Genomic DNA, 27605 nt, shown 5'->3' with positions numbered 1-27605 from the left:
CCAAAGTCCAGAGGATATTTTGAGAATGATCAAAAACAATCTATAAAATAGGGAAAATGCATTTGGCACACTCAGATAATCATAACTGGACATCTTAATTTGCTTTGAAAAATGAGTCAAGTTGGTATTAATATCAAGGCTTCATATGATATGGCTGCTTGCTAGCAGTCTTATCACCCTGTAACTCACAACTGGCTAAACCACTGAAGCTCAGCAGGTGTGAGCCTGGTCAGTACCTGGATAGAAGACTAAGGTTGCTGCTGGAAGAGGTGTTAGTGGGGCCAGCAGGAGACTCTCACTCTGTGGTCTGTGTGGGTCCTAATGCCCCAGTGTAGTGACGGTGACCTGTGTTCATTAAAAACCCCAGGGCATTTCTTGAAAAGAGTAGGGGTGTAACTCCGGCGTCCTGGCCAAATTTCTCATTGGCCCTTACCAATCATGGCCTCCTAATAATCCCCATCTATGAACTGGCTTCATTATTCTTTTCTCTTCTCCACTAATGGCTGATGTGTGGAGAGCGTTCTGGCGCATTATAGCTGCTGTTGCATCATCCAGGTGGATGCTGCACATTGGTGGTGGTGGAGGGGAGTACATTACCTGTAAAGCTCTTTGAGTAGAGTGTCCAGAAAAGCGCTATATAAGTGTAAGCAATTATTATTATTCATAGTTATTCTTTGTTCACTGTCAGGAAATAATGTTTTACAAAGGAGGCTATTCCTGAAAAGAATGACTACATGCATGTGTAAAAAAGTGTGCATTGTGCAAATTACGTATCAATACATTACAGTAATACCTGTTCTACCCTAAGTATGGTCAATTCATCATATAGAAGGAGAGGAAGAGTACCTCTTTTTACACTATTTTGTTGTCCTGCACAAAAATATAATTTTGTTAATTTAAGAACCATAAAAATCTCTCATCCAAGATGTCATTCGGCTCATTCTTGAAAGAAGGTAGAAGAAGGCTGTCTTTTCCCAGAGAAACCTGCAACACTTTGTGTAAAAAGAAGTACTAAAATGGGTCAGATGTAGCTCTGACACTTTTTTCTTTTTTCCTTTCAGAGTCAGTATCTTCTGTGTATTCGTCTCCTGCGAAAAGTGTGGGAGATCCTGGAATCACACCTCTTTCGCCCTCGCATTCTTTGGTAAGAGCTTGGCTGGGGATCAGTAACAATAAACCACTGATAAAAATGACACATTTTCTCAAACTAATCTTTACATTTTAATGTTTGTTAAGTTTCACATTTTTTAAACTAGTACTTTTCAGGGTATTATCAGCTTTGGTGACCTGTCCCCTTTAGAGGTTTAGTTTTTTACTCCTCATCGGTGTTAGTTTCTTTTCTACATCTATTATATTTTTGATGGGACTAGATAAAAGCACCACCATTTCTCCTAACTAGACACATCTTTTGATATCTGCTACAATTGTAACCTTTATTTAAGTCTTCCTTCTCAAGTCAAATCTGAACACATTTTTTTTATGTTTCTATCAGTGAATGTACACTATGTGTAAAGCATATGTTTTGGTGCCTGACCTAGAAGGAATCTGATTATGGAAGTGGAAAACACAGGTATAGTTGAAAGCCCAGGACTTCAAAAAAATTAAATTACTGAGACCAAATAACGAATCTGTTCGTGTTATAAATGGTACTTTCAAACTTAAGTTGCATAAAATCTCTAAATTAGGTTTTATGTTCTTTAAAACATAACTTTAAGCAATCTCCTCCCTTTCCTGCTTCAAGATATTTCCAGCTTAGTGGATAACCATTATTTTTTACAGGTTCCTGTGTTTGCTAGAATCACTTATAGTACCGGCTTTCTCTGAGATTACTGCTGTCCATGGGTTAAGTTATGATACAGACCTGCTTGAGACTTCAGCCACTTTTTTTCTTTAAAACTCTCTTTCAAGCATCTGTTTTATCAACTCGCAAGATTTAATGTGTAATTTAAGTTATTGTTGTTTTTCTCTATCAGTTCTCAAAGCATTTTGAGTCCTCTGAGCTGTTTGATTAGGTTAAATAAGAACACTTTATTGGCCATATCCAATTTCTTGTATTATGAATTTGTCTTTTTTCACATACCCCAACTTGCTCTCCATGAGACACACAGACAGGGAGAGAAGCTTGGGGTCAGAACGCAGGGTCAGCCATTTATACGGCACCCCTGGAGCAGTTGGGGTTAAGGGCCTTGCTCAGGGACCCAAAGGAGTAGGATTCATCTGCTGGCCGCGGGATACAAACCGGCCACCTTCCAGCCAAAGGCGCAGATCCTTAGCCACAGAGCCACTGCACCGCTCAAAACTTCTGCCCGAAGCGGATTGAACTCGGATTGCCTAGACAGAGCCCCTGTTGACAAACCCGCTGTACCAACAGGCTGCTCTCCTGTGCAAAGTGTTGAAGCTGGCCTTTTATGTTCCACTTCAGCTTTTCTGAGCTGTGTCATTAGGTCGTGCATGTTTCACTTTTGTTCATGGTAGCAAGGGATTTAGATTGCACAGTGTTATGCTGTTTCATCATTAACAGTATGTTCATTTTTTCTGTATAGTATTACATCTCACTTGGCTTCTTTTTCGGACCCAGTTATATAATATTTTTAAGTATCCCATGTCTGACATTTCTTCATTTTGGCTCCAAAATAATAATAATAATTAATAATAATTGCTTACACTTATATAGCGCTTTTCTGGACACTGCACTCAAAGCGCTTTACAGGTAATGGGGACTCCCCTCCACCACCACCAATGTGTAGCATCCACCTGGATGATGCGACGGCAGCCATAGTGCGCCAGAACGCTCACCACACATCAGCTATCAGTGGGGAGGAGAGCAGAGTGATGTAGCCAATTCATAGAGGGGGATTATTAGGAGGCCATGATTGGTAAGGGCCAATTGGAAATTTGGCCAGGACACCGGGGTTACACCCCTACTCTTTTCGAGAAGCGCCCTGGGATTTTTAATGACCACAGAGAGTCAGAACCTCGGTTTTACGTCTCATCCGAAGGACGGCGCCTGTTTACAGTATAGTGTCCCCATCACTATACTGGGGCATTAAGATTCAGATGACTAAAGATCAAGATTTTACTCTACAAATGTTTTTGTTGCTTTACATTTATGATTTCTACACTCACTTAATCAGGTGCATAAAATGTTAATAAAGGTTTTATACAGTATGTACTGTACATTTTTAAACTAGCACCCTTTAAGCATATAATCTACCATTAGCTTCTTTTTTCTACATTATAACTTTAAATTGGAAACTCTTATACAATCATAATTTATCATAAAATACTGAAACAGAGAATATGAGCCTTAAATGATTGGGAATATAATTTTTTAAGATCACTTTATTAGCCATATACAATTTCTTGCATTAGGAATTTGTTTTTCCACATATAATATTTTTTTATTATAAAAATATTAATGTTAAGTAGAATACTAATTGTAAGGACTAGCATATACAGTAAGTGAGAACAAGAACACTGGTGGAAGCACAAAACAAGCTATAGAATTAAAGTTTTTTTGTGAAGAACTGAACATTTGAAACATACAAAACCGGTATTTGGAGTTTTATCACATATTTGCTTACTAACCTTAACAGCGACAAAACGGCAAAATTTACATGCAAATATTAAATTGCCGCACCTCTTTTCATTAATATTGCCTGTCATTATTAGGACAGAAGGTTACACTAAAGTTTTTACTGCCTATGTACTGTAACTTAACAGCCTTGGTCGTTAGTAATTATTCATGGCGATATTGTAAAGACCACCACTCTTATCTTGCAGAAAGACCCAGACCAGAATGTTGCAGCGGGGCCGCTGTACATGGTGGTGGTGGCCATTGATTTTGGGACCACGTCCAGTGGTTATGCCTATGCCTTCACAAAGGAGCCGGAGTGCGTCCACACCATGAGGTGAGCACTGCAATGCAGCAGCAGTGGGGCTCTGGCACAGAGCCTGAGCAATCTGTCAGGATGTCTGAGGAGCTGCAGAGATGGGCTGTGCTAGAGGAGTCTCCTTAAAAGCATGTCTGAGACGAGACTGAATGGAGGGAGGTTGGGTAGAGCAGAATCTCTTGTTTTTCAAGCATTTTGAGGTTAGTTGTTTTATGGCTGACTCATAATAATGGTGCAGTGAGTCTTGTGTTCACAGCTAAAATAAGCACGTTTAAAATACAGAAACCCCTTAAATCATCTCTGTAATCTTTATACTGTACATTTGTTGTACAGTATTTTCAATTTGTTCAAAAACAAAGTAGGAAATGGTATATATTTACAGTATATGGCATTAAGTGTTCAGATTTTATAAAATGTATGCATAAAAGCAATTGTTTAAATGCTTAATATATTATTTTTTGTATTTTGATGGTATATTAGTTCATTTCAGATAAGGTAAACATTTGTCAAATGTTATTACAATAAAAGCTAAAGTTCCCTGAGAGAAAACACTATACATTCTACCTGCTATGGACATATTTGAACTTTTTTGACATCTCACCACAATGTGACAGAAATGACATTTTCCAGCCTGAATTGTTTGTAAGATTTGTACTCTATTGTCATAACAATATAATGAATGGAGCCCTGATTGTTTAAACATCCTGGCAGGTGAAAGAAATGGTGGTTTTAGTTGCTGTTAACCAATGCTATGCAATGTGTATTTTTATTACCCTACTTTTTTATTACCCCTTGCATCATTTGAAAAAATCCTTTTGTTACGACTCCAGCTGTCTAGGGGTAAAGGGGTGTAACATTTAGGATGGGTTTGAATGCAGGTGGATTTCTGGTGAGGGACTTAGGAAGCATGAAAACAAAAGTTTGGTGCAAAAGTGATTATTTTTAAAAAGTGAATAAGTGACTGGTACGTACAGTATACAGGACATAAGCGGTGCCAAAGGAAAGAAAATAACAAAACCAAACGGATCTAGCTAATACAGTGTGGTCTAACCTAACTAACCCAAACAAACAAAAATCAGAAGGTCTTCGGCGTCTTCATGTGCCCTAACTTCCCTACACTGAACTAATCAGAACCAAAATACACGAGTGGCACACGCCCCTAACCTGGTGTGTCTAGACAGAAAACAAACCTACTTGTGCAGAATGTAACCCGATAACCTTACCTATATGTTTTCCCCTGGTGTACAGGTTCACAGTTAACAATAACACAACACGGGTGAACCAATTGATGGGAACAGGTAATACCGAAGAAAACACACAAGCAAGGAATAGGGTAACAAATGAGCACAAGCAAGGTAAAAAGGAAAGTAACAAGTGCGGGCAAGGTAATAACAAAACACAGGTCATCAAAACAAACGAACGAAGCCGAAGCTACAATGAACAAACACAAACACTAGCGAGCAAAATGTGAAAACGAGCCGAAGCTAACCCGAAGTTGAGACGAAAGCTGACCGAAACTGAAAACTCCCGAGGTCGGAACTTCTTCGGTATTTAAACTGTGGATTTAGTTGCTGATTGGTTGGGAGTTGATGGATGATGATGTCACAACTGCAATGATGGTGTAGTGATGGACCAATTGGTGGGGGGTTGGTACCCAAATACAGGAAGCGGAAAAAACACAAGCAGAAGAAAATGAATCCAAGACTGTAGAACATGGAAATGTATTGTTATGCCCACCAGAGAAGTCAGAAATGCAATTGTCTGCTTTGGCAGAAATCACCTCTTGTAGGCGTTTCTTGTAATTGTCTATCTTCAACTTTTTGCCCACTCACCCTTACAGAACTCCTTCATTTGTGTGATATTTGAGGGCTTTCTTGCAAGTACTGCCTGCTTCAACTCCCTATACAGCATTTATATGGGGTTAAGATCTGGGGTTTGACTTTTACCCAGAAATGGAATAACCCAAATGTAAAAGAATAATACTGTAGATACTGTAGTTGGTAATCAGTTTTCATAGACATTAAGTTTGACAGCCATTATCACCAGCAATTTTATTTACTAATTGCTATGCATAAGAAAAAATGTTAAACTACACTTATTTGATAATGATAAATCTCATAACATTGGTTATTCATTATGAAAAGCTGTGATTAAAATTTCTTGCAAAATTAATTAGGTAGACTTGTATAATAATATTAACAACATACAGTATGTCTTACAGTAAGTTTAGTAGTTGAGTACAAACCTTAATTATAGCCTTTTAAGGATGAATGTGTATTCAATAAGTTTTGAAGAGATACTGTGAGATAAGTAGTAAAACAAGCAATATTTGTAATTCTTAGTAAATATTTGCTTAAAATGTTCATAGATTTGGGGGTAGGGGTCCACATCTATGCCAGTGACTGTCCAACTCACCTTTGGAATTGAAGCAAGGACTACAAAAATGATACAGCTTGTTTAATCTTTTTTATATTCCATGAATCTTATGTTGAGCAAACATAAGTATAGGGCTATGTTGCCCTATACATTTGTATAGGAAATAATGCATTTGATATTAAAAAGGGTGGTCATTTTAGCTGGTCAGGCACAACATCTGTCTCATGAGCTTGATACTGTTTCAGATATTTCTTTCCTTCACACTGCAACTTAAATGCAAAACCTGTTTAAGTTACTATAGCTGGAGCACAAGCCAACAGAGTGTACAATAAGCAATTGGTTGCTTCCCCCCATTTTAAAGGAACATGACAAACACAGCTGCATGTATACAACAGCTTTTCAATTTGCATTAATGTCATGGATTGATGAAATGGGAAACTTTGGGTTGCCTAACATATTTCCTGGATAGTGTAAGCATCAATAGAAATGGCACTTCATCACATGGTACATCATTCCAGATAATACATTTTCTGAATATACATTAATAATTTAATAAATAAAATCAGTTCTTTACCTCAATCAGATCACTTAATTTCTTAAGATTGCAATACATCTTGTGTTTTATTTCAGGGAATGCAATTTAACATATCTGCAACTGTAGAAATATAATAGCAAGGTCTCGTGAATATATCCAAATAACTGTTTTCCCACCTGGAAAGTGTAACAGCTGCTGTTCTCCTGAGCTGGTTGTGATTAAACTAACAGTGACATCCAGCATCTCCTGGATGACGCTGTACATGTACTGTCAGGCCACTCATGTCATTTCTCACTGCCTGCTGTCATAAAATAGTGATGCTGAGCTGCAGTGCAAAGGACAAGCTCTGTTAGCAGCAGTGGACATCGGAGAATTCTCCGTTTAGAATCTCTTAGCTAGACATCTTACACAAACCAGAAGAGAGACTGTGTTACAGAATACATTTGAACTAGCAGTCTTTCTTATACTGTAGGTCTAAGAAGATTGTCAATCTGCTGCTTGTACCTACTATAGTATAAGAGATTCACAAGGCATCTAATTATGTTGGAGGTAGGTCAGGTGAACTTAATGAGAAAATAGTATAATTTTTTGTGTTTTCTTTCTTCTTTTTTCAGCGTGGAATAAACCTATTACTTGTTCCATAGTATAATGTGGTTTGACTTCCATTTATATTTAATTTACTGCCCCACAATATGCTCTTCCCTATATGAGCCCTGTGTCATAAATTCATCAGTGTCATTCGTGCTTGAAGAACATATGGCATACTATATCACTGTGGGAATAGAGCTATTTATAAGCCCTGGCCTATCTCTGCAGAAAAGCATGCTTTTCCAATAGAGTAGTATTTCACTCTTGTACCACCTAATGTGATTGCAACTGTCACTCAGGAGTACCTGCCAGATGTCATTTTTGAACAGCACCGTCCTCATAATTCTTCTTTTAAGTCATACACCCATTACAAAGCATGCGTGAATATTAAGGTTTCAAATCCTTTTCTTTTAATCTTGTATTTTTTGTAAAGCTAGCATCATCACTTTTTTCTCTTATATGATTCCAAGATGGAATGCACAGGTTAACATGATCTGATTTACCGACAATAATTTTGTCTCTAGACACCAGAATTGCAAATGCATCATTTGCCCATTATAAAGTACTACATTGAGGATTTGCATGGATCCATCCCGTGATTATGTCCTTACTGGATGTCAAATTACTTTTGAGATGTGCTGTGTTGTATCAAATATAACTTTATTGTCCATCCAAAATTATATAAGGATATAAATAAAGGATGGAAATTTGTCTTTGGCATCACTATATTAAAAATGCAAAAAAGTAACACTTTACATAAAATAAATACATATAAAAAAACAACAATAGTTCTGGAATACATATATACACAAATCTCTCTGCCCAAACTACATTACCATTACAAATAATTTGATAGTTCAATACAGGAAACAGTCACTTACTGTAGCTGCGTTTAATATACCAAATGATTTCTTGTATACTTTCCTTGGCCATAGGCATTCTAAAACTGAAGGCAGCAGATGGAAATGGGAATGAAGAGGATGAGAGTGGTCATCAGTGATAAGCTGAGAGTTTTTTTTAACTGCAATATAATACTCTAAACATCTTATATATACTGTATAATTTATATATCTAAAAATAAATGTAGAGATATATTTGAACAGCTCTTTAAGCTGTTGCTGTGGTCGACCATTTATTTGATTTAATCATTTAATCATTTTTTTTGTGCCCTGGTTCTTCCAGTTTCTGAAGCTCATTTTAATGTATAGTTGGATTAGTTGGAACCAACATTTTCACTGGAATTGGAAATGAAAGCCTTTCCTGTACTTGTTGCTAAATCTTGGCTGTTCTTTGTACTGTGTGCACCAGGCGTTGGGAGGGTGGAGATCCTGGAGTGTCCAATCAGAAGACCCCCACTACCATCCTGTTGACTCCAGAAGGGAAGTTCCACAGTTTTGGCTACGCGGCCCGGGACTTCTACCATGACCTGGACCCTAGCGAGTCCAAGCACTGGCTGTATCTTGAGAAGTTCAAGATGACGCTACATACAACCGCTGTAAGGACACGAACCTTGGCATCCACTATCATAGCATGAGAATTCAATAACAATTTTAAAAAATATCTTGAATGTATATAACTCTAGCACTCCTATTTAAATATTGCACCACTCACTTAAAATATATTTAACACTCCAAGCATGTATGATTTCTTTCCTTATCCCCTTAAGCTTTTGAGTTTCTAATCATTTCTTTTTGGATGAAAGATTTTTTGCATTTTTTTTCACTGCTGCGATCAAATTTTAAGGTAACAATTATGTTGCATTTGAGAAAGAAACGTAAAATGCTGTCTTTTTTACTGTAATTCGAGAGGATATGTAGCAAATTAACAGGTAAACTTGTGTTGTAAAGTAAAAAGAAAAACACTTTTCTTCCAGTGTGTGAATGGCATCGTTTTGTTTATTCCAGCCCGACACACTGAAGCATCTCCACACCTGAACCTCTATGTAACAGATTAGTGTATGGCAATGTAGCTTGTGGGCAATAAGAATTGAGAAAGCTTTTTAGCCACAAGTGGTGTTTGTGAATCTCTGCATAATCTATCATGTCATTTTAACAAACCTGACATTCTGAAATTTTCTTAACTTTTAGTACTTTTAAAGTTATTGTTACTTTGGGCACATATACTGTATATACTTTGTGACACTTACTGTAACATAGCAAAGAATGTTTAAAAGCAATACAAAAATATTAACGATAGCAACAATTTGATTAAGTGAAATGTAATCCCTGGTGTGTTTATAGAATAGGTTAAACAGGTGTTAGTTTATTCTTTGGAGAGTTTTGTTTAAACTGTAGAAGGCTACCAAATACAGGACATCTGTCCCCATTAACTAGACAGGTTTGAGTCTTAACAGAACTGAGAGTTTGGCAGCATGGAGTTCATGAGGACCTCTTAGATATAAATCAAGGAGCAACATGAATGAGAACTCAATAAAAATATTGAGCTAACAGTCAGACAGGGCAGGAAACTGTGACTCACATTTAATTGATGAGCACCTGAATTTGGTATACAGGTAGTTCATCTGTGAGTCCAGGTTTATTGAGTGATCAAGAGCATGCCATTTCTGAGCCCCATGAGGTGACAGGAGGATATACATATTTATACAGGTATGCTTAATTATATTAGCTGGCAGTACGATAAAAAGGAGAATCAGGTTGTTGGTTGGGATGTTCAAATAAACAAATTGATTGATTGATCTTTTCATATACAGTATGTATGTTGCTGACACAGAAAGACAGACATTGCAGTGCACACAGTGCAGTGAATAAACAAAATCCTGTACACAGTGAGTTTAGCTACAGTGAATGTACAGTAATTGTCCTCTAGTGATCCTTGTTCAAATTCTGCTAGAATTGTGATCTATGCTTTGGACTCTACTCTGGATTCTAATATTTGTGAGATACATTTTTTACACATACACAAAACATCTCTAGAGCAGTTTACATGTTATGCATGCCTGTTTCAAAGGGACACAGCTAAAAAAATGAATTACACATTTCACAGGAATCCATACGTTATCATTGTTTGCCTTGAACAAATAAAAAGATGGTATTTTCACTTGCTAATAGTGATGGAGACTAGGTTGTGGTGCAAACTCAGTGATATCCCTTGTCTTATTATCAAACCCCTTTTGATAACAGGCCTCTTGCCTTGTCTCTACAGAACCTGTCAGTAGAGACCGAGCTGCAGGCAGCCAATGGAAAGAGAGTAAAAGCCCTGGACATCTTTGCGTATGCTCTGCAGTTTTTCAAGGAGCAGGCACTGAAGGTATCTAGCCAGTGAGATAATGTTATACTGTGAAAAAATATCGTTGCTAACTTTCTAGCTCTAGTGTTTGGCAAATGTTTACCATTGTGTAATTATATTTATTTTTACTCGTAGAGCAACATTGAGTGTAAGAAGATATTTGCTGATAAGAAAAAAATTCTGAATTATAGTGAATTAATTTTTAGAAAATGCATCTGTTTTTCAAAGACTCTAGCTCAACTTTCTGGAAAAAAAACAGTCATACATTTTGTTTACAGGTGCTTTAAAAAAAAAAAAACTATACGCTTCCCAGCAGTGCATGTGCAATATGTATTAGAGAACAAATACAAAGAGGAGAAAAGGCACAAAGTAAATTGCCACAATAAAGCCACAGTTGCACATTAAAAGCTACAGTGAAAAGATTGGCTTTAAGAATGTCTCTCTGTTGCAGTGTTTTATGGGATTTGGGCAGTAAGTTCTACAGACGTGGTGCTACAGATTGGAAGGCTCCGTTTCCAATTATAAAAAATATACAATTATTTTAAAAGCGTCTGAAACGAAGACTAGGTGTTGGATTTATGACCCTTACTGTAGTAGCTACATAATGGGGGTTTTCAGGGACGCACGTGTATTACTAAAAAGACCATGACACGCTATCTGAATGGCTTTTGTCACATGTTGTGTTGTCTACTTCAGGAGCTCAGCGACCAAACGGGCTCCGAGTTTGACAACGCAGATGTGAGATGGGTGATCACTGTGCCGGCCATTTGGAAGCAGCCGGCAAAGCAGTTTATGAGACAGGCAGCTTATAAGGTAAAACCTTAAACAGTAGAGAAACAAAGGACAGGTTGGCTTGCTAAGAAAAGCTTTTGACTCTGTGTTTTGGCTCATTTAGCATTTATAAATGCACAGTAAATATACACTGGAAAGTGTGACTTCTGTGACTGCAAAGAAATCAGAACCCGCTGAGATTGGCCCACTGCACTTCTTTTTGCACTGGCTTCCAAAAGAATTGCATAGAAAATGTATTGGAATTCGGGAATACTGATGATGCCCTCAGCCTCACCACAGAACATAAGAACATTAATTAATTATTAACATTAATTATTCTACATTGATGACTAGTCTCTGGGAAATAAATTGCCTAGTGACGGGTAAACAAGAAATGAATTCTTGCTCAAGCAGGTCTCTTAACCTTTCATGATTCCAAGCTGCTCAAAAAAGGCTTCTGACAGGTCAAGTCCAGTCTCCTTTGGTTCTTTGGATTCAATAATTTCCCAATTTAAATGGTTTGAAGGGTGTTTTTATAAATAGTACAAACATTATAAGAGAAAAAATAAAATTAACATGTTACCCATTTAATCATTTTACAGGTAAGACAAATTGGAAAGCAAAACTAATGACAAGTTATTTTAGTGTATTTAAATGCTTTAGTTGGATCAGGTCAGATGAATTATCTGTGGACATTCTATGCTAGTTGGTTCTTTTTTGAGATTCTTCTTTCTTACCTGAAAGTTAAGGACAAAGTAGGTCACAAAATAGTCAAGCTTTATGTAAAGATGACAAAATGTTCTAAGGTCAAAAATCTACTATTTTGATTGTGTTGTAGACATATTTTGATTAAAATGCAAATACTATACACTGAAATTGTCCTGTGTGACTAGTGTTTAGAAGTTAATTATCTATTGTGCTAAAAAGGGACAGCATCTTTGGCTCATTTATCTTTTCTTTAATATCTTTGATTCTGTGAGCTTTTCATAAAACTAATCTCTCAGCAGTTCCTCATTCATAATGTTTTAGTTTTACAAATCTAATTTTGCTGTAAGGTTTACTGCCACCAACAGGCCAATAAAAAAATTTTGCCCCCCAAAATACTGCAGGACTCACGTGTCTGTGTCGGCATAAAGCAATGTACAGTACATATCACACTAAGTGTGGGCCCATTCTATACTGGAGGACTCGAGAGGATGTGCCTGAAATGTTTGTCTGGGAAGGTGGGGAAGGCAGTTTTCCTGCAGAATGAGCTCATCATGTTTCTGCATCATTGTGCCACACCCCCTTCTCCTCAGCCAAAAACTGAGCAAGAGCCTGAGCAGTGCCTGATGCTCTGAGTCATCACAACAGTATGAGCTTCCAGAACTCTCTTAGGATTGCTCTCACACCACTGCCCTTCAGACAGTATACAACTGCTGTAGATATTGTGTGAATCAACAGCTGTTGCATACTGTAGAAAGAGTGGTCTAACAAAACATGTAAGAAGAACTTACTATTATTATTTTTGAACATACATGTTCTTTTTCTTCAGCGTTTTTCAGATACATTTCTGAGCTGTGCAGAATCCAAGAGAAGAGTGAGCTAGAAAATCGTTTTTTGTTGGTTTGGTTGTTTAGCTTAATTGAAATTCAGACTAACTTTCCCATAATCGTTTGGACTAGTTAAGACTAGTGGACTCCTAGAACTGCTCAAGGGCTCATTCATTGCAGTCCTGTGCTTGAGAGCCGAATGGATCCTGTGATCTACACTTGTGCACAGCTGGGCAAATGCCACTGTTATTAGGTGGTTTGAAGCTTGTCAGACAGTCCTTGGCTTGTCAGGGCTCCTGGAATAAGGTCAGTGACTGTAGCCCAGTCATCCAGACACAGCTGTGACAGCTGTCACATACTGTAAGCTGAACTGACATTTTCCAGAAGGTGCTGACTCAGTTTTAATCTGTTCTGGTGGCATGCACTAAAAAAGATAAAGGCAGCAGCAGATGTAGAAACGAGAGAAGAAGAGATGCTCAGAAAGAACATTTGCAAAAGAGATTTCCAGCTAAAGCTGTCTTTTCTTTTTGATAAGCTGTGTAAAACACTCCCTTCTCTTTTGACATGATAGGGTTTTTCTTTTATATGGTGATTTCATATCATTGGCATTGCATACATTTGTCTTAAAATACTCACTTTGAAATAAAGGCACCCATTCGTTGCCTTTTTACATACGTTGTTTGAAAATAGGGCAAGACTTTTTATGAATATAAAAGCCCCCAACCTGAAGCAGATTACACATGCGCTTTTAAAATAAAACACTCATGGACTATTCTGCATTATGTCATTCTAGGACAAGAACTGCATCACTGCGTCACATGTTGTTGTGGACACTACAGAACAAAATGAAAGCCATAAAGAATCTGTCATTATTTTGTGGACTACTCCTAGAATTCACAAAGCTTTCCTGGGTTCAGCATCAATTATAAATCCTTAAAAAGTCTTCTGCAAAAATGATCATCACTCACATTACCCTGTACTCAGTTATAATGCAGTTTATTCTGCACAAGACACATTTTATACATTTATCTTTCCGAAACATGACTTCATCCTCCGCACACTAATTAAGTGCTACGGCTCTTCATTATGGGATCTGCAGTGGGAAGCCAGAGTGCCCTGTGGTCACTGCAGTGTGTTTCTGCACTGACTCAGCGTCTTTGCTGTCATGCTTCTACTCCACAGGGGAGAATTGCAATCCTCTTCTTACCTCCATGAACACAGGCAGCACATTAAGGCATGATTCATTTTTATACTCACAGGCAAAAGTTTAGAAAGCTCTGGAATAAAAATGAGGAAAAAAAGCCTTTTTTTCCCCAAACAGTAATTGTATTGCTTGCCAGAGAGTAAATATATCTATGACAGAAATTTTATGTGTATTAATAATGACAAGACAAACACTATGCTACAGACAACAAAACATCCACACAAGTTACTATACATACAGTGTTTACAAACAAGGTGTTTTAGAATCCTAACATTATAATCACCGTGAAAAAACCCCAGACTTACCAAGTATTAAACTCTTAAATAATGCCTACAGAGGGCAAAAAAGCTGCTTTCTAAATACATGCAATACAACCTGCAGTTAAATCTCTTTCTCTGCACCCCAGATGACACAAAATAAATGGGAGCCTATCTCCATATTCTAAAAATGCACCCACAGGCAGGAAAGAGGTCTCTAACCAAGTTATCTTTTACCCAGGAAACCAAAGTTCCCTAAAAAAACAGAAAATAGCACGCTCTCTCTAGCAAGATTCAGATACTTAACTCCAGTCAGGTTTGGTCTGGATGATCATGAAGTAGGGGCTCTCGCCTGGTGCAAGCTTCAAGTTCCAATTCCTCTCTTGTGGTTTGACCTTCTTTCTTTCCTCTCTTCTTTCTTTTCTTGTTGTCTCTTCTCCTCTCTGTGGTCTTAATGTGATCTTATATGGTGTGTTTCTGGGCTGCTCATTGACAGTCATTAACCCACAACTTAATTATCTAGGTATACCAAGGTAAACTTTACTTTTTTTTTATCAGGGGAGCCCCCCACATCTCAGCAAACATCCCCTCTGCTTTGAAACTAGAAGTGTTTATACTGCCAGGTATAACGCTTAGAGACACTTCCTAGTCACCTATAGCTGTAACAGTATCATATTAATTTGGTTTGTTATACTGTGTACAATGAGAAGTTGATTTACCTATCAAAGGTGTTACAGAGAGGGCAAATTATTTTTTTAATTCCACTCTCATTGTGTAAGTATGGAGGATATGACGTAGACGTATACTGAACTCTGATAATGACAACCACTCTGCACACTGAAGGTCTGAGGTGACAGGTTGCGTGGGAGAAACAATAGTTATGATGTGTGTTGAAGTGCCTTGGGGCTTCAGGTATGCCCTGCAACTCTCCTTCACAGCATATCCTATACACAGACAATTCACGTGTTCAAAAAAATCCCAGTGACACTCATGGAATCTCATTTTCAATCCATTTCCAATCTCAATAAATCATAGCCATGTTCAATGCAATTACGTCTTCGGGGGGAAAAAATGAAAAAGAACTGAAAGAAACAATTTGTATTTAAATGTTTAATTATAGTAATTATTATGTCTTTGTAGTTACTACTGTGTGAATGATAAAAGCAGTTTTTCAAGATGGACAGCAGCAGGTTTTTTCCTTTGTGTTCCCTTTTCTATGCCAACCGATTGATGTTGACAGGATTACAGAATGAGATTGTCATGAATGATTATTTCGGTAGTCAGAAGATAGACAATAGGGGTTCATTTGTTTCCTCAAAATAAAACTATGTCATCAGACTCTTCACTATCTCTCACATCTGTACCTCATAGCCATCAGATATTTATTAGATATTGACTTAATTTTTGTGTTCTAGAACATCAGTTGAGAAGTTGATTGAATAAGTATTAAACCCATATTTATGACGTTCAAAGTGAAGTGTAGCTTTAGATTCCTATTAGTTTCATCAGTTATTCTGACAGACAAACAATTTACCATTCTGCTTTGGTAAGTGGGTATGAATACAGAATTATGTCATGTTCAACTTAATGCGTGCTCAGTTGGACTGAAAATGAAAATGGGAACGAGCACAGTCCTGAATGTCCTTGGATGAAAAAAAACTTTTGTTAAATTACTGTAAAGTTTCATGCTTTGTTAAGATTCCTTAGTACGTCTGGACATTCTTGGAAGTATTGCAATCTAAATTATATTTCAGTAGGGTATTAACTGTATGTAAAATTTACAAAAAATAGAACTAATTAAGAGAATTTCAAAGTATTATATCTTGCTTTTTACAACAGATTCATCAATACAGTTGGTAGGCATTGAGAATCAGTCATATGTATATGATATAGAAATGGCAAAATATGATTATTTATAAGTGTGTTAGCTAAATAACTTTTCAAAAATAATTTGTTCTGAGGAGCTCATTACTTTGTAAACAATTGATATGTAATGAATTATGTGTCATGATAATTAAATTGTTAAATTCTTCAAATACTTCTATTTTTGTTAAACTGGACTTTATTGTGTTGCAGTTTCCATATCGAGAGGATTAGGATTTGGTTGATGAAAACAAGCTTTAAATGTTGAACCTGTTTTGTTTAAAATTACACTTAAAGCAACTGAACCAGAGTGTACACAGAGGATTTCTTTTGAGCTTCTACACAAAATAAAAGTACTGTTTTCCACATGGATCCAACCTCTTGTTTTCCTGTTTTCCTCCTGTTCAGTCTGGCCTGGTTACCCCTGACAACCCTGAGCAGCTAATCATAGCCCTGGAACCGGAAGCTGCTTCCATCTACTGCAGGAAGCTCCGCCTCCACCAAATGATTGACTTGAGCTGCAAGACGGCTGTGAATGGCTGCAGTCCAACAGAGAATGTGGGAGCTGGGATGACACAGGGTAAACTAGTGTGTGGGGCATTGAATAATGACTAGATGATGATGAGATGTTTTTGTAGACTTCACAGTCCAAATCGCAGTCAGCACCTGGGGCGCCCACTAGATAAATACCATTGTGGAGCAAAGAACAATATCCATATTCCAGTTTATGCTGAGATGAGATTTGCATGAGAGCTTGCATCTTACAGTGAGAAGTACCTGTGATGGAAACCATTTTCAGAATGATTTTAGAATGGGTCAGTCACTTTTCATAAAGTGGGGCTTTTCAGAAAATATTTTTTGTAATTTGATTGTAGGGATTTATAGTAATATACCCAATGATGATCCATAAAGGCATCATTGATGCTTTCTATGAGGTTTGAATTTGCAACATCTTAATACAATCAAATTTTTTTGTTTGTTTCCATAGTCCTCTCTGACTAAATAACACATCATTCTCAGTATTACAGCTTAGCAGTCACTGGATACAGTAATTAACAGGATCCTAATACCTTCCTGTATACAATATCAACTGTCAGACTTCCATGTCTGTTTAGTTGCCTCTAGAATGTGTATGTTTTTGTGAATACTAGCTTATGAATCAGTTGCTAAACAGTGCATATGCGTATTAGTGCATTGCAGGTGTTTGTTTTACAAGGTGGGTATAGAAGTACAAATGAATCATGTTGTATGCAAACCTTGTGTTTGCAGAGGAAATGGGAAGCAACCATTGTACATTGAGACTTGTAAAATATTATAGCCCCCCTAGAAAAATAATTATTATTAACATTTGCATCATGTTTTATAAAATAGTTGTACCTATTATTTTACTTTAAACTTGCATGATTCTTACTTCATTAACACTCCCAGTTTTATTGAATGATGCATGCTTTCTGCTGTGTCAACAGCTGCAAACCTCTAACATACTTACCAAATAAGTGCACCAGTTGCTATATTCCAAAAGTTCATAAGTGAAGCTCCATGTGCCTCCTAACATTTTCTTTCGGTCTTGTTCATTAAGAGTTTAATGAGAATAGGAGGTCAATTGAGGTTCATCCGAGTTGCAAAGCTCCCTTCAACACTGAAATTCAATTCATGTTTTTGCCAGCAGTGAAAGCAGCAACAGCAAATCCATATGGGAAGACTTTTTCTAATAGTTGTCACTAAATTGTGATTTAGTTTTTAGGATGTTGTGGTCATAAGACATTTTCTATGACCGGACAAAATAATTTAAAAATGTAAAATAATAGTTGTATGGGCAGTATTTTGCATTTGAGGTTAAAAAGATAATGCACTTGTGTCATTTTGCTCTGAAATGTGGCCTAGTTAGTGACTGAATTGCACTTTTATTTGCAATTAGTCGCATGTGTTTTATTTGTTACTTCTGTTGTTAGTTCAGAAGTTTGCAAGCTATCCCAATACCCAATAGTTCTGCCATGCTTGCAAGTAATAATGCTTTTTTATTTGCCTGCAAATATTTTTGCATGCTTAGTTTATTTTAATCACAGTGGTCTTTATTTTGATGATTGCTACATTTAAATAACTATGAAATGCTTCTAGATTGCATTTATTAATATTATATAGGAAAAAAACAATAGATTGAGATTAAGAAGAACTTTTATTTTGGTATTATTTCCCGGGTTTGGAGCTAGATTTATAAAGAATATCATGCAAAAGAAATGTTGCTTTTGTCTTTTTATTAATTTGGAATACTGTGTTATACTGTGGAATGTATGCTCGTGTTTAATATGGTGAAACAGAACTAAATTATTTATGGAATGAAGCACAGTGTCTTCATAAATAATATCTTGCACATGAGGTGAAAATTTGAACTGAACTCCAAACTCCAGGGCTAAACTGAGTTGGTGCAGTTTAGCCCTTGAAGGTTCACTTCTGTACATCACATTTTAATGAAATAACTATAACATCATCAAACTGCTCCAAAGTGTACTTACAGTCTGTGGTAGAAAGGTTGCCTAAACTGACAATCTGAGTAGTTAAAGATTATATAGCCGGTAGAATTCTGATGCTTTTATTATTCTTTAGATTCATTCTCTTATTGGTTTATCTAAATTCATTGTTCATCAGTAAGATGTCAAAGATTAGTGTCTAATCAAAGAATACCAAGAAGTGCAAGTTAATAGGGTTGTAAACTTGCCTTTGTTCTTAGAAAAGATAGTTACCAGCCTCAGATTAAAAGTAACGACAGAGAGGATTTGATAAGACAACAACCACTGTCTGAATGTTGTGGTTTAAGGAGGTGTGCTCTGGGTAGAGAATTGATTATAGAGTGGCATGTTCAGAACTCCTCAAGACTAAAAACATGAAGTTCTGCCTTAAGGTACAGTGCAGACCTACGTGTGAGGAGAGTTGATGCAGACTTAATGCTGCCTGAGCCGCCGACTGTTGTTCCCTGCATGGGAGAGCTGAGCAACCTTGACATGGCAGTGATGGCATTCTCACACTGCGGCGCTCTACATCGAGGACTTGAGGTTACACAGCACTGTTATTTAATTCCAATTCCAGTACACTGAGAAATTGATCTGTATTAAATTTGATATTTTTGGCCACATTTCCAATTACTCTGGTAGCAGGAGGCAGAAGCGTGGAGTCGCAGTTTGGACTGTAGATATAGAACCACAGTACAAGCTAATGGGTTTCAACCCTGAGTGTGGCAGTGCTGGTGTACCCGTGAGCATGGCATTTCACTCAGATTGCTTTAGTGCGAAGCCCAGCCATATAAATGAGTAGAGATGTAAAGTGCTTTGGATAAAAATGTCAACTGGAGTAAATTAATATCAATCTGTTACATTTCACTCTCTTGCCTGCTTTTTTAAAACACAGCTTTTCAGCACTTGCCATCTTGCATTGAGTCATGTTCTTTCTATCAATAACCAGCTAAGGAGCATGTCCGGCGCAATCGGCAGAGCCGCACCTTTTTGGTGGAAAATGTCATAGGAGAGCTTTGGTCGGAGCTGGAAGAAGGTAGAGTGTTCCTTTATTGCTTTTTACATCACTCATCGTTTGCTCTTGCTGGTTCTTAACTTGCTGGCAATGACACTGTGGTCTTTTCATAAATGACCACCAGTCACCCTGCTTAATAACACTTGCAGATTAACAATCTGACAAAACCACATTCTTTGTTTCTCTCACATTTCTGGTCTTGTGTGACTTTGTGTAACTGCAGTCCGATATGGTCAAGGGACCATACAGTACATGGTCGGTGGATGTTCTTTATTACACTATAGTGTCCAGCATGTTGTGGAGAAAGGATGGCTACTCATTAAATAAAAAGTTCCTTGTTGTACTGGTAAAATTATAATGTACATTTTACTGTAATTGGATGAAGTGATTCTTATGATGAGGAGATGGCTGAGAAGCAATTCCATTACATAATGTTTCAAGATAGGTGGTGAGGACACATAAGAAAGCACTAATATACTGTATTAGCCCTCAGATTATTAGAAGAAAAAATATCTGGGGAAAAATGTTTACCACACCAAACTAAACTGAGTGCACTGCCAGGAAATATCATTACAGATTTTAATGGAAAAATGTTCCCGATACTTTGTGAAATCATCTACAACTGGATTTAACTGCATGAAAACAATCAAATGAAATAAAAAACAATCAAAACAAAATATCAGCTGGAATGTTGATGGGATGGAAGCAGGTTTTCTCTGAAGTGTGATAGAATGAAAAATTATAAAGTATTGTTTAAACTCCCCATCTTTCTAAAATTCTACTCTGGTATAAATTTGTACATATGTGAATACAGTTCACTTGATTTAATTATGAAGAAAGACTCTGTATGGTAGAGCCTGGCTCTTTTGTACAAATTGACATGTTTTCAATGGGTCAGTGCATGGTACAGCTGTTGTGATATTCAATTTTAATATTCCAAAATAGGTAGAAAATTGGTTTAATAAATGACTTTGTTCTCCTTGTGTATACAGATGTAGCAGTACAAGAAACGGTATCTTTTCTTTGTTGGTTTTATGCAATTCCTGGAGCTGTATTTATTTCTATAAAATTAAATTGTGCATTTATCAAGGGTATGAAATGAAAGATCCATGGATATGTTTTGCTTTGAGCTATATACTGTATTTGGTGATAGGTTCTGTTTTTAAACCAGTATTATTATAAAATATTCTGCAAATTAAAAATTAAAATCTGGTGAGACTTTTAGCGTGCTATTTTTAGGTTTGTATCATCAGCAGTTGTATTCTACTTTATCTCTCAGTATTCTGAAATTTAGTAAGAGGAAACATACTTATAATTAGAGGAAGGGTGTCAGAGGAATCATAGTATGGACCTGTTGCGGGGTCTCATCTCCATTTAAACAGGAAACTCCAGTCTTGGACTGCATGATACACACTAGTGTGTCAGTTTGACCTGGATAATCCCAAATGATTCCATTCTTGTATGTATTTAGGATTATTTGATACTAGGAGTCTAGTTCTGATCAGGTTATAAAACGGCTTGATCTCCATACACTTATTACTTTATTATTTCATGCATAGTGTGTTATTTAATGTCCATCTAGAAGAGAACACAGTAAAGAAAGCTTAATGTACTGAGAGGAGAAACCCCAAACAATTCTCTTTTAGAACTCCAGACAAGAGGTAATAACTTGGAGGAAATCCTTCAAGTGTGCTTGGGCAGTCCAACTCTAGTCCTGGTGCGCCAGTTCGTCTGAAGGCTTGCTAGGTCTCTAAAGCAGTACCAATACCTAGTCCTACAGCATTAATCTGAAGAAGATTAGTCTGAAGTTACATCAATTTATTGGTATAAACTTGCTTTCTCCTCTTTTATATGTTTGTTGCACTTTAATAATACAAATAAATACCAATGTAAAGACCTATTTGTGCCAAGTAGAACTGAAATCCATTAGCAGGATCTAGTTTGAAGACATATTCGTCTTTGGGATGCTTTCAGATAGAAAGCTGCCACTCGGCAATCATTTTATACCAGATCGAGCAAGACTTTTCTTTGTCTGACTGTATGTCTGTCTGCTTTTCTATAGGCGATCGCTATGTAGTTGTGGACTGTGGAGGAGGCACAGTGGATCTGACAGTTCACCAGATCAGGATGCCTGAAGGTCATCTGAAGGAACTTTATAAGGCTTCAGGTAAAGGATGCCTTGGGTTCTACCATTTTTCAACATGCAAACGAGATTTGCAAGTCTCAGGTTTTTTGCATCATCACAATTACAGCTCTTGTTTTTTTCTAATACAGTGTTCTACAGTGTTTCCTGGCTTTTTACACTATAAATTTCAGCTGCCTTGAATAAGCATCGACTACAATATTTGCATCAAAAAAGCTTTCATGGGCACTGCTCTTGATTTTCCAGAGTCCTTTGGTACTGCATTCTAAACCCCCAAACCCTGCAACAATGTCAGAAAAGACCCAACCATGTGCTGGGTGGAGGGGTGTAGGGCATCATCCTCAGCACCCCATTTCTAATTCCAGTTTGTTTTTCTGTTTTATTTGCAGGGGGTCCTTATGGCTCTATTGGTATAGACTATGAATTTGAAAAGCTACTGTGCAAGATCTTTGGGGCAGATTTCATAGAACAGTTTAAGATCAAGCGACCGGCAGCCTGGGTGGATTTAATGATTGCGTTCGAGTCTCGGAAGAGAGCAGCAGCACCGGACAGAACCAACCCCCTGAACATCAACCTGCCCTTCTCCTTTATTGACTACTACAAGAAGTACCGGGGTCACAGTGTGGAGCACGCACTGCGCAAGAGCAAGTGAGTGTCCTGGGCTTCGCTGCTCGTCTCGGGAAGAGCTCAGAAAGAATCACCGACCGCATATGCAAATTACTTTCATAAAACACCTCAGGGATGACTTTAGGATGTGTCCTGCTCTCCAAAGACCAGCTTCCTTAATCCTTAGCATGACATTTTGGGGTTCCTGCCTAGCTTTCACTATTTTCTAAATTTTTTGACTTGTTCATTGGTGAAATGCTTTAAGAGTAGAACACACAAAATGATTAGCTTGTTATCTTCCGTCCTTACTTTTAGTTTACAATTGTAGTTTTTTTTATAACTATTCAGATTGTGCCTGTAAAGATGGGGGGGGGGTTAAATACATAAATACACTTATATATTAATCAAACCTGTCTTGTATAGCTAATGTCTTAAAAGTGAACTGTCTGTCAGCAGCCAGTCTGTGATTACACATTGGCTTTATGAGACCTTATCTGTAGGAATAATAAAAATAGCAAATAATAGCTCCTTCTACATGGTGTTAGTTAGATTGTTAGATATTGTTAGTTTAGAATCTTTGAATAGAGAATCAATCCCTAAAAGCCTAGCTTTTAAGTTCTTCCCCAGAGCTGTGAAGACACCCTCCACCTCCTAGTTTTATGTTTACAAAAATATCGAATGGAAGCTGTAATGAGAGCTCAGTACCCTGTCAGCACTAATACAGAGCTTTCTGGCTGTGTCAGATTTCATGGATGTTGCCAGTGATTCCATCAGAGCCTTCACAGATGCTTAGCTTTTCAAACAAAAAGCGTTTCTTCTTATTTTGGCACTATGGCATATTAACCTTTTGCTATTGTTATGGTACCGTGGATTAGATTTCCTCTTCTCAGCCACCCCTTTAAATACAACTTTGGAGAATCTGTACTTTTGTTATTTAATATCTGACTTGTTAAGCATGTTATTGTTTGTGTGTAGCTCTCAATATCTACTGTTAGTAGACATGAAGCGTTTCCGACACAAAAGCTTCTAAAAAAAGCAAATTAATGGCTTGTGGTTCTATGAATTGTTGAAGCACTATGCACGGAAGCTTTTGCTTGCTTCAGTATTTTGACTTTTTTTACACAAAATATTCCAAAATTCTATTTCATGAGCTTGCAACAAGGATTGTAATGACAGGTGAAGACCAATTATCTGCTTTATACATAGAGCAATAATTATAACTCTTCTCTAGCCAATAATATCATATATTATGCTAAACCTGTGGAAAACTAGGACTTACATTAAAGCAAAGACGGATGTTTCAGCTGTGATATTCAAGAGATGTCAGTGTGTGATATTATCAGTCTTTTGGCCAGCACTATATGAAGTGTATGCAGCTGGATATTTTAATATCTTTCTGTTACCTTCACCTCTTCTGTTCATTTATTTTCTGATATTCCTTATTGAAATATTAATGAACATTTACTACACTGAGTTAAGCCTATCTGATATCCCTGTCTTGTGTTTGCTGACTGTTGTGTAAATCATTATACTTTTGCCGATTATTGATCCTATGTTAGTAGAAGGGTATCATTTCCAGACATTTTGCACAATAACTGGAAATGCGCGATCTGATAACAGCACTTTGAAGTAGCTTGGGAGATGAAGAAAGCCTATAAAACATTAGCCAGACTCCATGTCATGTGATATAGCATTCGGATATGGAGTTGTTCTTATTAATTCATTGCATGTTTATCAAGTTCATTAATCCTGCTTTAGTTTTAATTCCAGGTAATATTTACAATGTATTTGCCCATTTTATTCATATTTTATTTTTTTTAGATATAATTTCCTTGTGAGCACTGTGTTAACATATATGTGGTAATACCGGAATCTTTAAACATGCTGTTGAACATTAACTTATTGATAAATAGTTCTTTTTATAAAATCGACAATATGTAACCTTTCCGAGAGAAGGTGTTATTCAGAACGCAACCCTAATTTCCGATAATTAAAAACCTAAACAATGTAGGATTCTTGTATTGTATATGTTTATCAGCAAAGTGCCACTTGTTTCTTCCCAAAACATTGTCATTTTAATTTAATTTCTTTTATAGTGTGGACTTTGTGAAATGGTCGTCTCAAGGAATGTTGAGAATGAACCCAGATGCAATGAATGCCCTCTTTAAGCCCACCATTGACCACATTATACAACATCTCAGTAAGTACTCATTTTGAAGGAACAGTGTAAACTCTGAATGCAAGACTAAAAAATCTTACTCCTAACTGGTCTGCATTTATCCTCTTAGAATAAAGAAATTGTCACAAATATATTGTTATAGAAAATGTAACATTGCAAATATGCTAATTTTATATTTTTATATAGTAATTTTAATTTTCTTAACACCCCCCCCCCAAAATATTTTCTTCGTGTTCTATACTTTTTGTACGTGAAAGTATATCTGTCTTAGTTTTCAAATTGCATCTTGGCCAAAGGATGCAAAGAGATTTTCTGCAGTACAGTACTCTACCTTAAAATTGAAAATGGCAAGTCTGGGTAGAAATTCAAACAATGTAATCTGTAGGTGGTTTCCCTCTTTCCCTACCAAATATAAACCCTTCTGATGTATTAAATGTCTAACACATTAATGAAGTGTGATGTACATCCAGTTTTGAAATCCAGTTCTAAATAATATGTGAAATTTGAATTTGAGAGATGATTATATGGCCCAAGTTTGTTTTCACAAATTTGAGCAAATAGTTATTTTTTTTCTGTTTACACAAGTCAGTCTAAATTAAATGTACTTTATCCATTAGAGGATATCTGAACTAACAACTTCTAAGAGAATTAAACCATGCTGGACTGAATTGAATTAAGCAAAATGTTCTCTGGGTCACTTGTGGTATCATGTCAGTCCTTTTGTTCCCTCTCCCAAGACAAGGTTGGCTGTTTTCATACACGTCCTTATTTCAAGCAAAACTTGAAGCTCAAAGATCTTTGTTGTCGTGTGTCGTCTCAGCTCCAGGTGTTTGTGTTTTGTACCCCAGGTGAACTCTTCCAGAGAGCGGAAGTTTCCAACATCAAATTCTTGTTCCTTGTCGGTGGCTTTGCCGAGTCTCCCCTGCTGCAGCAGGCCGTTCAGAACATGCTCCAGGGGCGCTGCCGCATCATCATCCCGCACGACGTGGGGCTCACCATCCTGAAGGGCGCCGTGCTGTTCGGCCTGGACCCCAGCGTCATCAAGGTGCGCCGCTCTCCACTCACATACGGCGTGGGGGTCCTGAACCGCTTCGTGGAGGGCAAGCACCCCGCGGAGAAGCTGCTGCTGAAGGACGGCACCCGCTGGTGCACCGACGTCTTCGACACCTTCATCTCCGCCGACCAGTCCGTGGCGCTGGGCGAAACGGTCAAGCGCAGCTACACGCCAGCCAAGCCCTCCCAGCTCGTCATCATCATTAACATCTACTGTGCCGAGCAAGACGAGGTCGTCTTCATCACCGACCCCGGGGTGAGGAAGTGCGGCACCCTGCGCCTGGACCTCACCGGCACCGAGAGCCCGGCCGCACGCCGTGAAATCCAAACAATTATGCAGTTTGGGGACACCGAGATCAGGGCCTTGGCCGTTGATGTGGCCACCCAAAAGAGTGTCAAGGCCAACATCGACTTTCTCAACAATTAACATCTGCCAACTCCGCAGCCTCCAGCTCGTTGCAAAGCTTGCAAGACTTGTAAGGTTCCAGCCATTATGGGGCGGCAGGGTGGGGTTACCCATTAGAAAGCTATATTATTTGTCAGTAGTCAAACGGTTAAGACATTACACTCCCTTTAGACATTGCAATCCAATAGGTTTAATTGTACCTCGAGTTTTCACAACAGCCATTTTTAATTGAAGCATTTACATGGGAATGTCTGAGACTCACTGTCCCCTACTCTTGGACCAAACTTTTGCTCATACTTAAACACATTCAGTTATCCAACACTGTTAATTATGAGCCTTGATGTTTTGTTAAAGGTCATGCTGACACAAGCGCCCTGAAACACCTGTTTGAGATAGTTGTAGGCTGCTAAATGTGATTTACTGTGTGCAGCACATCAGATTACGTGTTGGACTACTGCATTGATTACTGCACTGATTGTGGGGATGGGTTTGTTTGATAGCCCTTCATTTCAATTCTCACAATCCTCCTGTAATATTCTCAACATCACTGGTATGCATATTGTTCAGAAAACACACGCCTTCATGAATCCTAGAATGTGAAATGTTGTTTAAGACAATACGAAAACTGAAAGCTAATTAGAGAATGCTGCTAGCTGTACTTGTTTTCAACATAGCCATAGCAATATGTTTGCAGTCTTTGTTTCTTTATGCCTGCCACGCGAGGGAAAAAAAGACACTATTTGCTAAGCAATTACTGCCTTTTTATTTGGAATTCCAGAGCCTGTTGTAGTGACGACCTTGGGATCGATGATTAAAAAATACTTATTTTTGTTTATTAGTGTATATACAATGTTTAAAATATTGTAATATTTTTTTAATTAGTATTTTAGCAGCTTTAGAATTTGATAGTGCGCTTGCTTCTGTGGATACTGTTATATTAATCTCACCAGCCTAGTATGAACCTTGAAGCTGAAATGTATTGATTGATGAAATGAAAGCATGAGTGACATGGGCATTGCTTTGGGAATATATGTTTGGAGCTTGAATACCTGTGCCCTTAAATTTTTTACGGTCTTTTTTTCCAAAAAGAAATCCTGCTGAACTTGAGGTTGATTTTTAGGGAATTACATTTGTAATTTACCACACCTTTTTCGCCTGGGAGTCCACACATTTTGGGGGTATTTATGTTAATCTCTTATGCCAAAATATAGGATCTCACAGCTTTGTTCTTGAAAGAGAAAATAACATCAAGAAAAAATGCTTCACCACTCACAGGACAACTGTCCAAGCAGATTGATAAATGTCTTCTAAATATAATGTATAATGAATGTAACATAAAATGCTAATAATACAGCTTTGGTAGGTAAAACACATTTTTTCATTCTTTTTTATAGTTTGAACACAAACTGGTATTTGCACTGGATTACTTTT

The 27605-nt window shown here is 37.4% G+C and overlaps 1 protein-coding gene across 2 annotated transcripts in view; it reads left to right on the top strand.

The window, feature by feature from the left end:
* The window catches only part of hspa12a (heat shock protein family A (Hsp70) member 12A), a 52029-nt gene extending 24767 nt beyond the window's left edge, over nucleotides 1-27262 (top strand). The window contains exons 2-12 of one of the 2 annotated variants that reach the window (XM_088635452.1): nucleotides 1062-1144; nucleotides 3784-3911; nucleotides 8701-8887; nucleotides 10555-10659; nucleotides 11335-11451; nucleotides 16674-16845; nucleotides 19722-19808; nucleotides 21850-21954; nucleotides 22320-22578; nucleotides 24633-24736; nucleotides 25564-27262. In XM_088635452.1, the coding sequence (XP_088491578.1) occupies nucleotides 1062-1144; nucleotides 3784-3911; nucleotides 8701-8887; nucleotides 10555-10659; nucleotides 11335-11451; nucleotides 16674-16845; nucleotides 19722-19808; nucleotides 21850-21954; nucleotides 22320-22578; nucleotides 24633-24736; nucleotides 25564-26195 (1979 nt within the window). In that variant the 3' untranslated portion in view covers nucleotides 26196-27262. The remainder of the gene's footprint in view (nucleotides 1-1061; nucleotides 1145-3783; nucleotides 3912-8700; nucleotides 8888-10554; nucleotides 10660-11334; nucleotides 11452-16673; nucleotides 16846-19721; nucleotides 19809-21849; nucleotides 21955-22319; nucleotides 22579-24632; nucleotides 24737-25563) is intronic. The other variant, XM_088635453.1, reaches the window with a different exon arrangement.
* Nucleotides 27263-27605: the final 343 nt, after the last annotated feature.

This window comes from Lepisosteus platostomus, chromosome 6 (assembly GCF_059453375.1).
Source record: "Lepisosteus platostomus isolate fLepPlt1 chromosome 6, fLepPlt1.hap1, whole genome shotgun sequence".
In the NCBI taxonomy this organism is placed as follows: Eukaryota; Metazoa; Chordata; class Actinopteri; order Semionotiformes; family Lepisosteidae; genus Lepisosteus; species Lepisosteus platostomus.
Note: the sequence above shows the minus strand (reverse complement) of the source record. Positions and strands in the feature narration are given on the sequence as shown.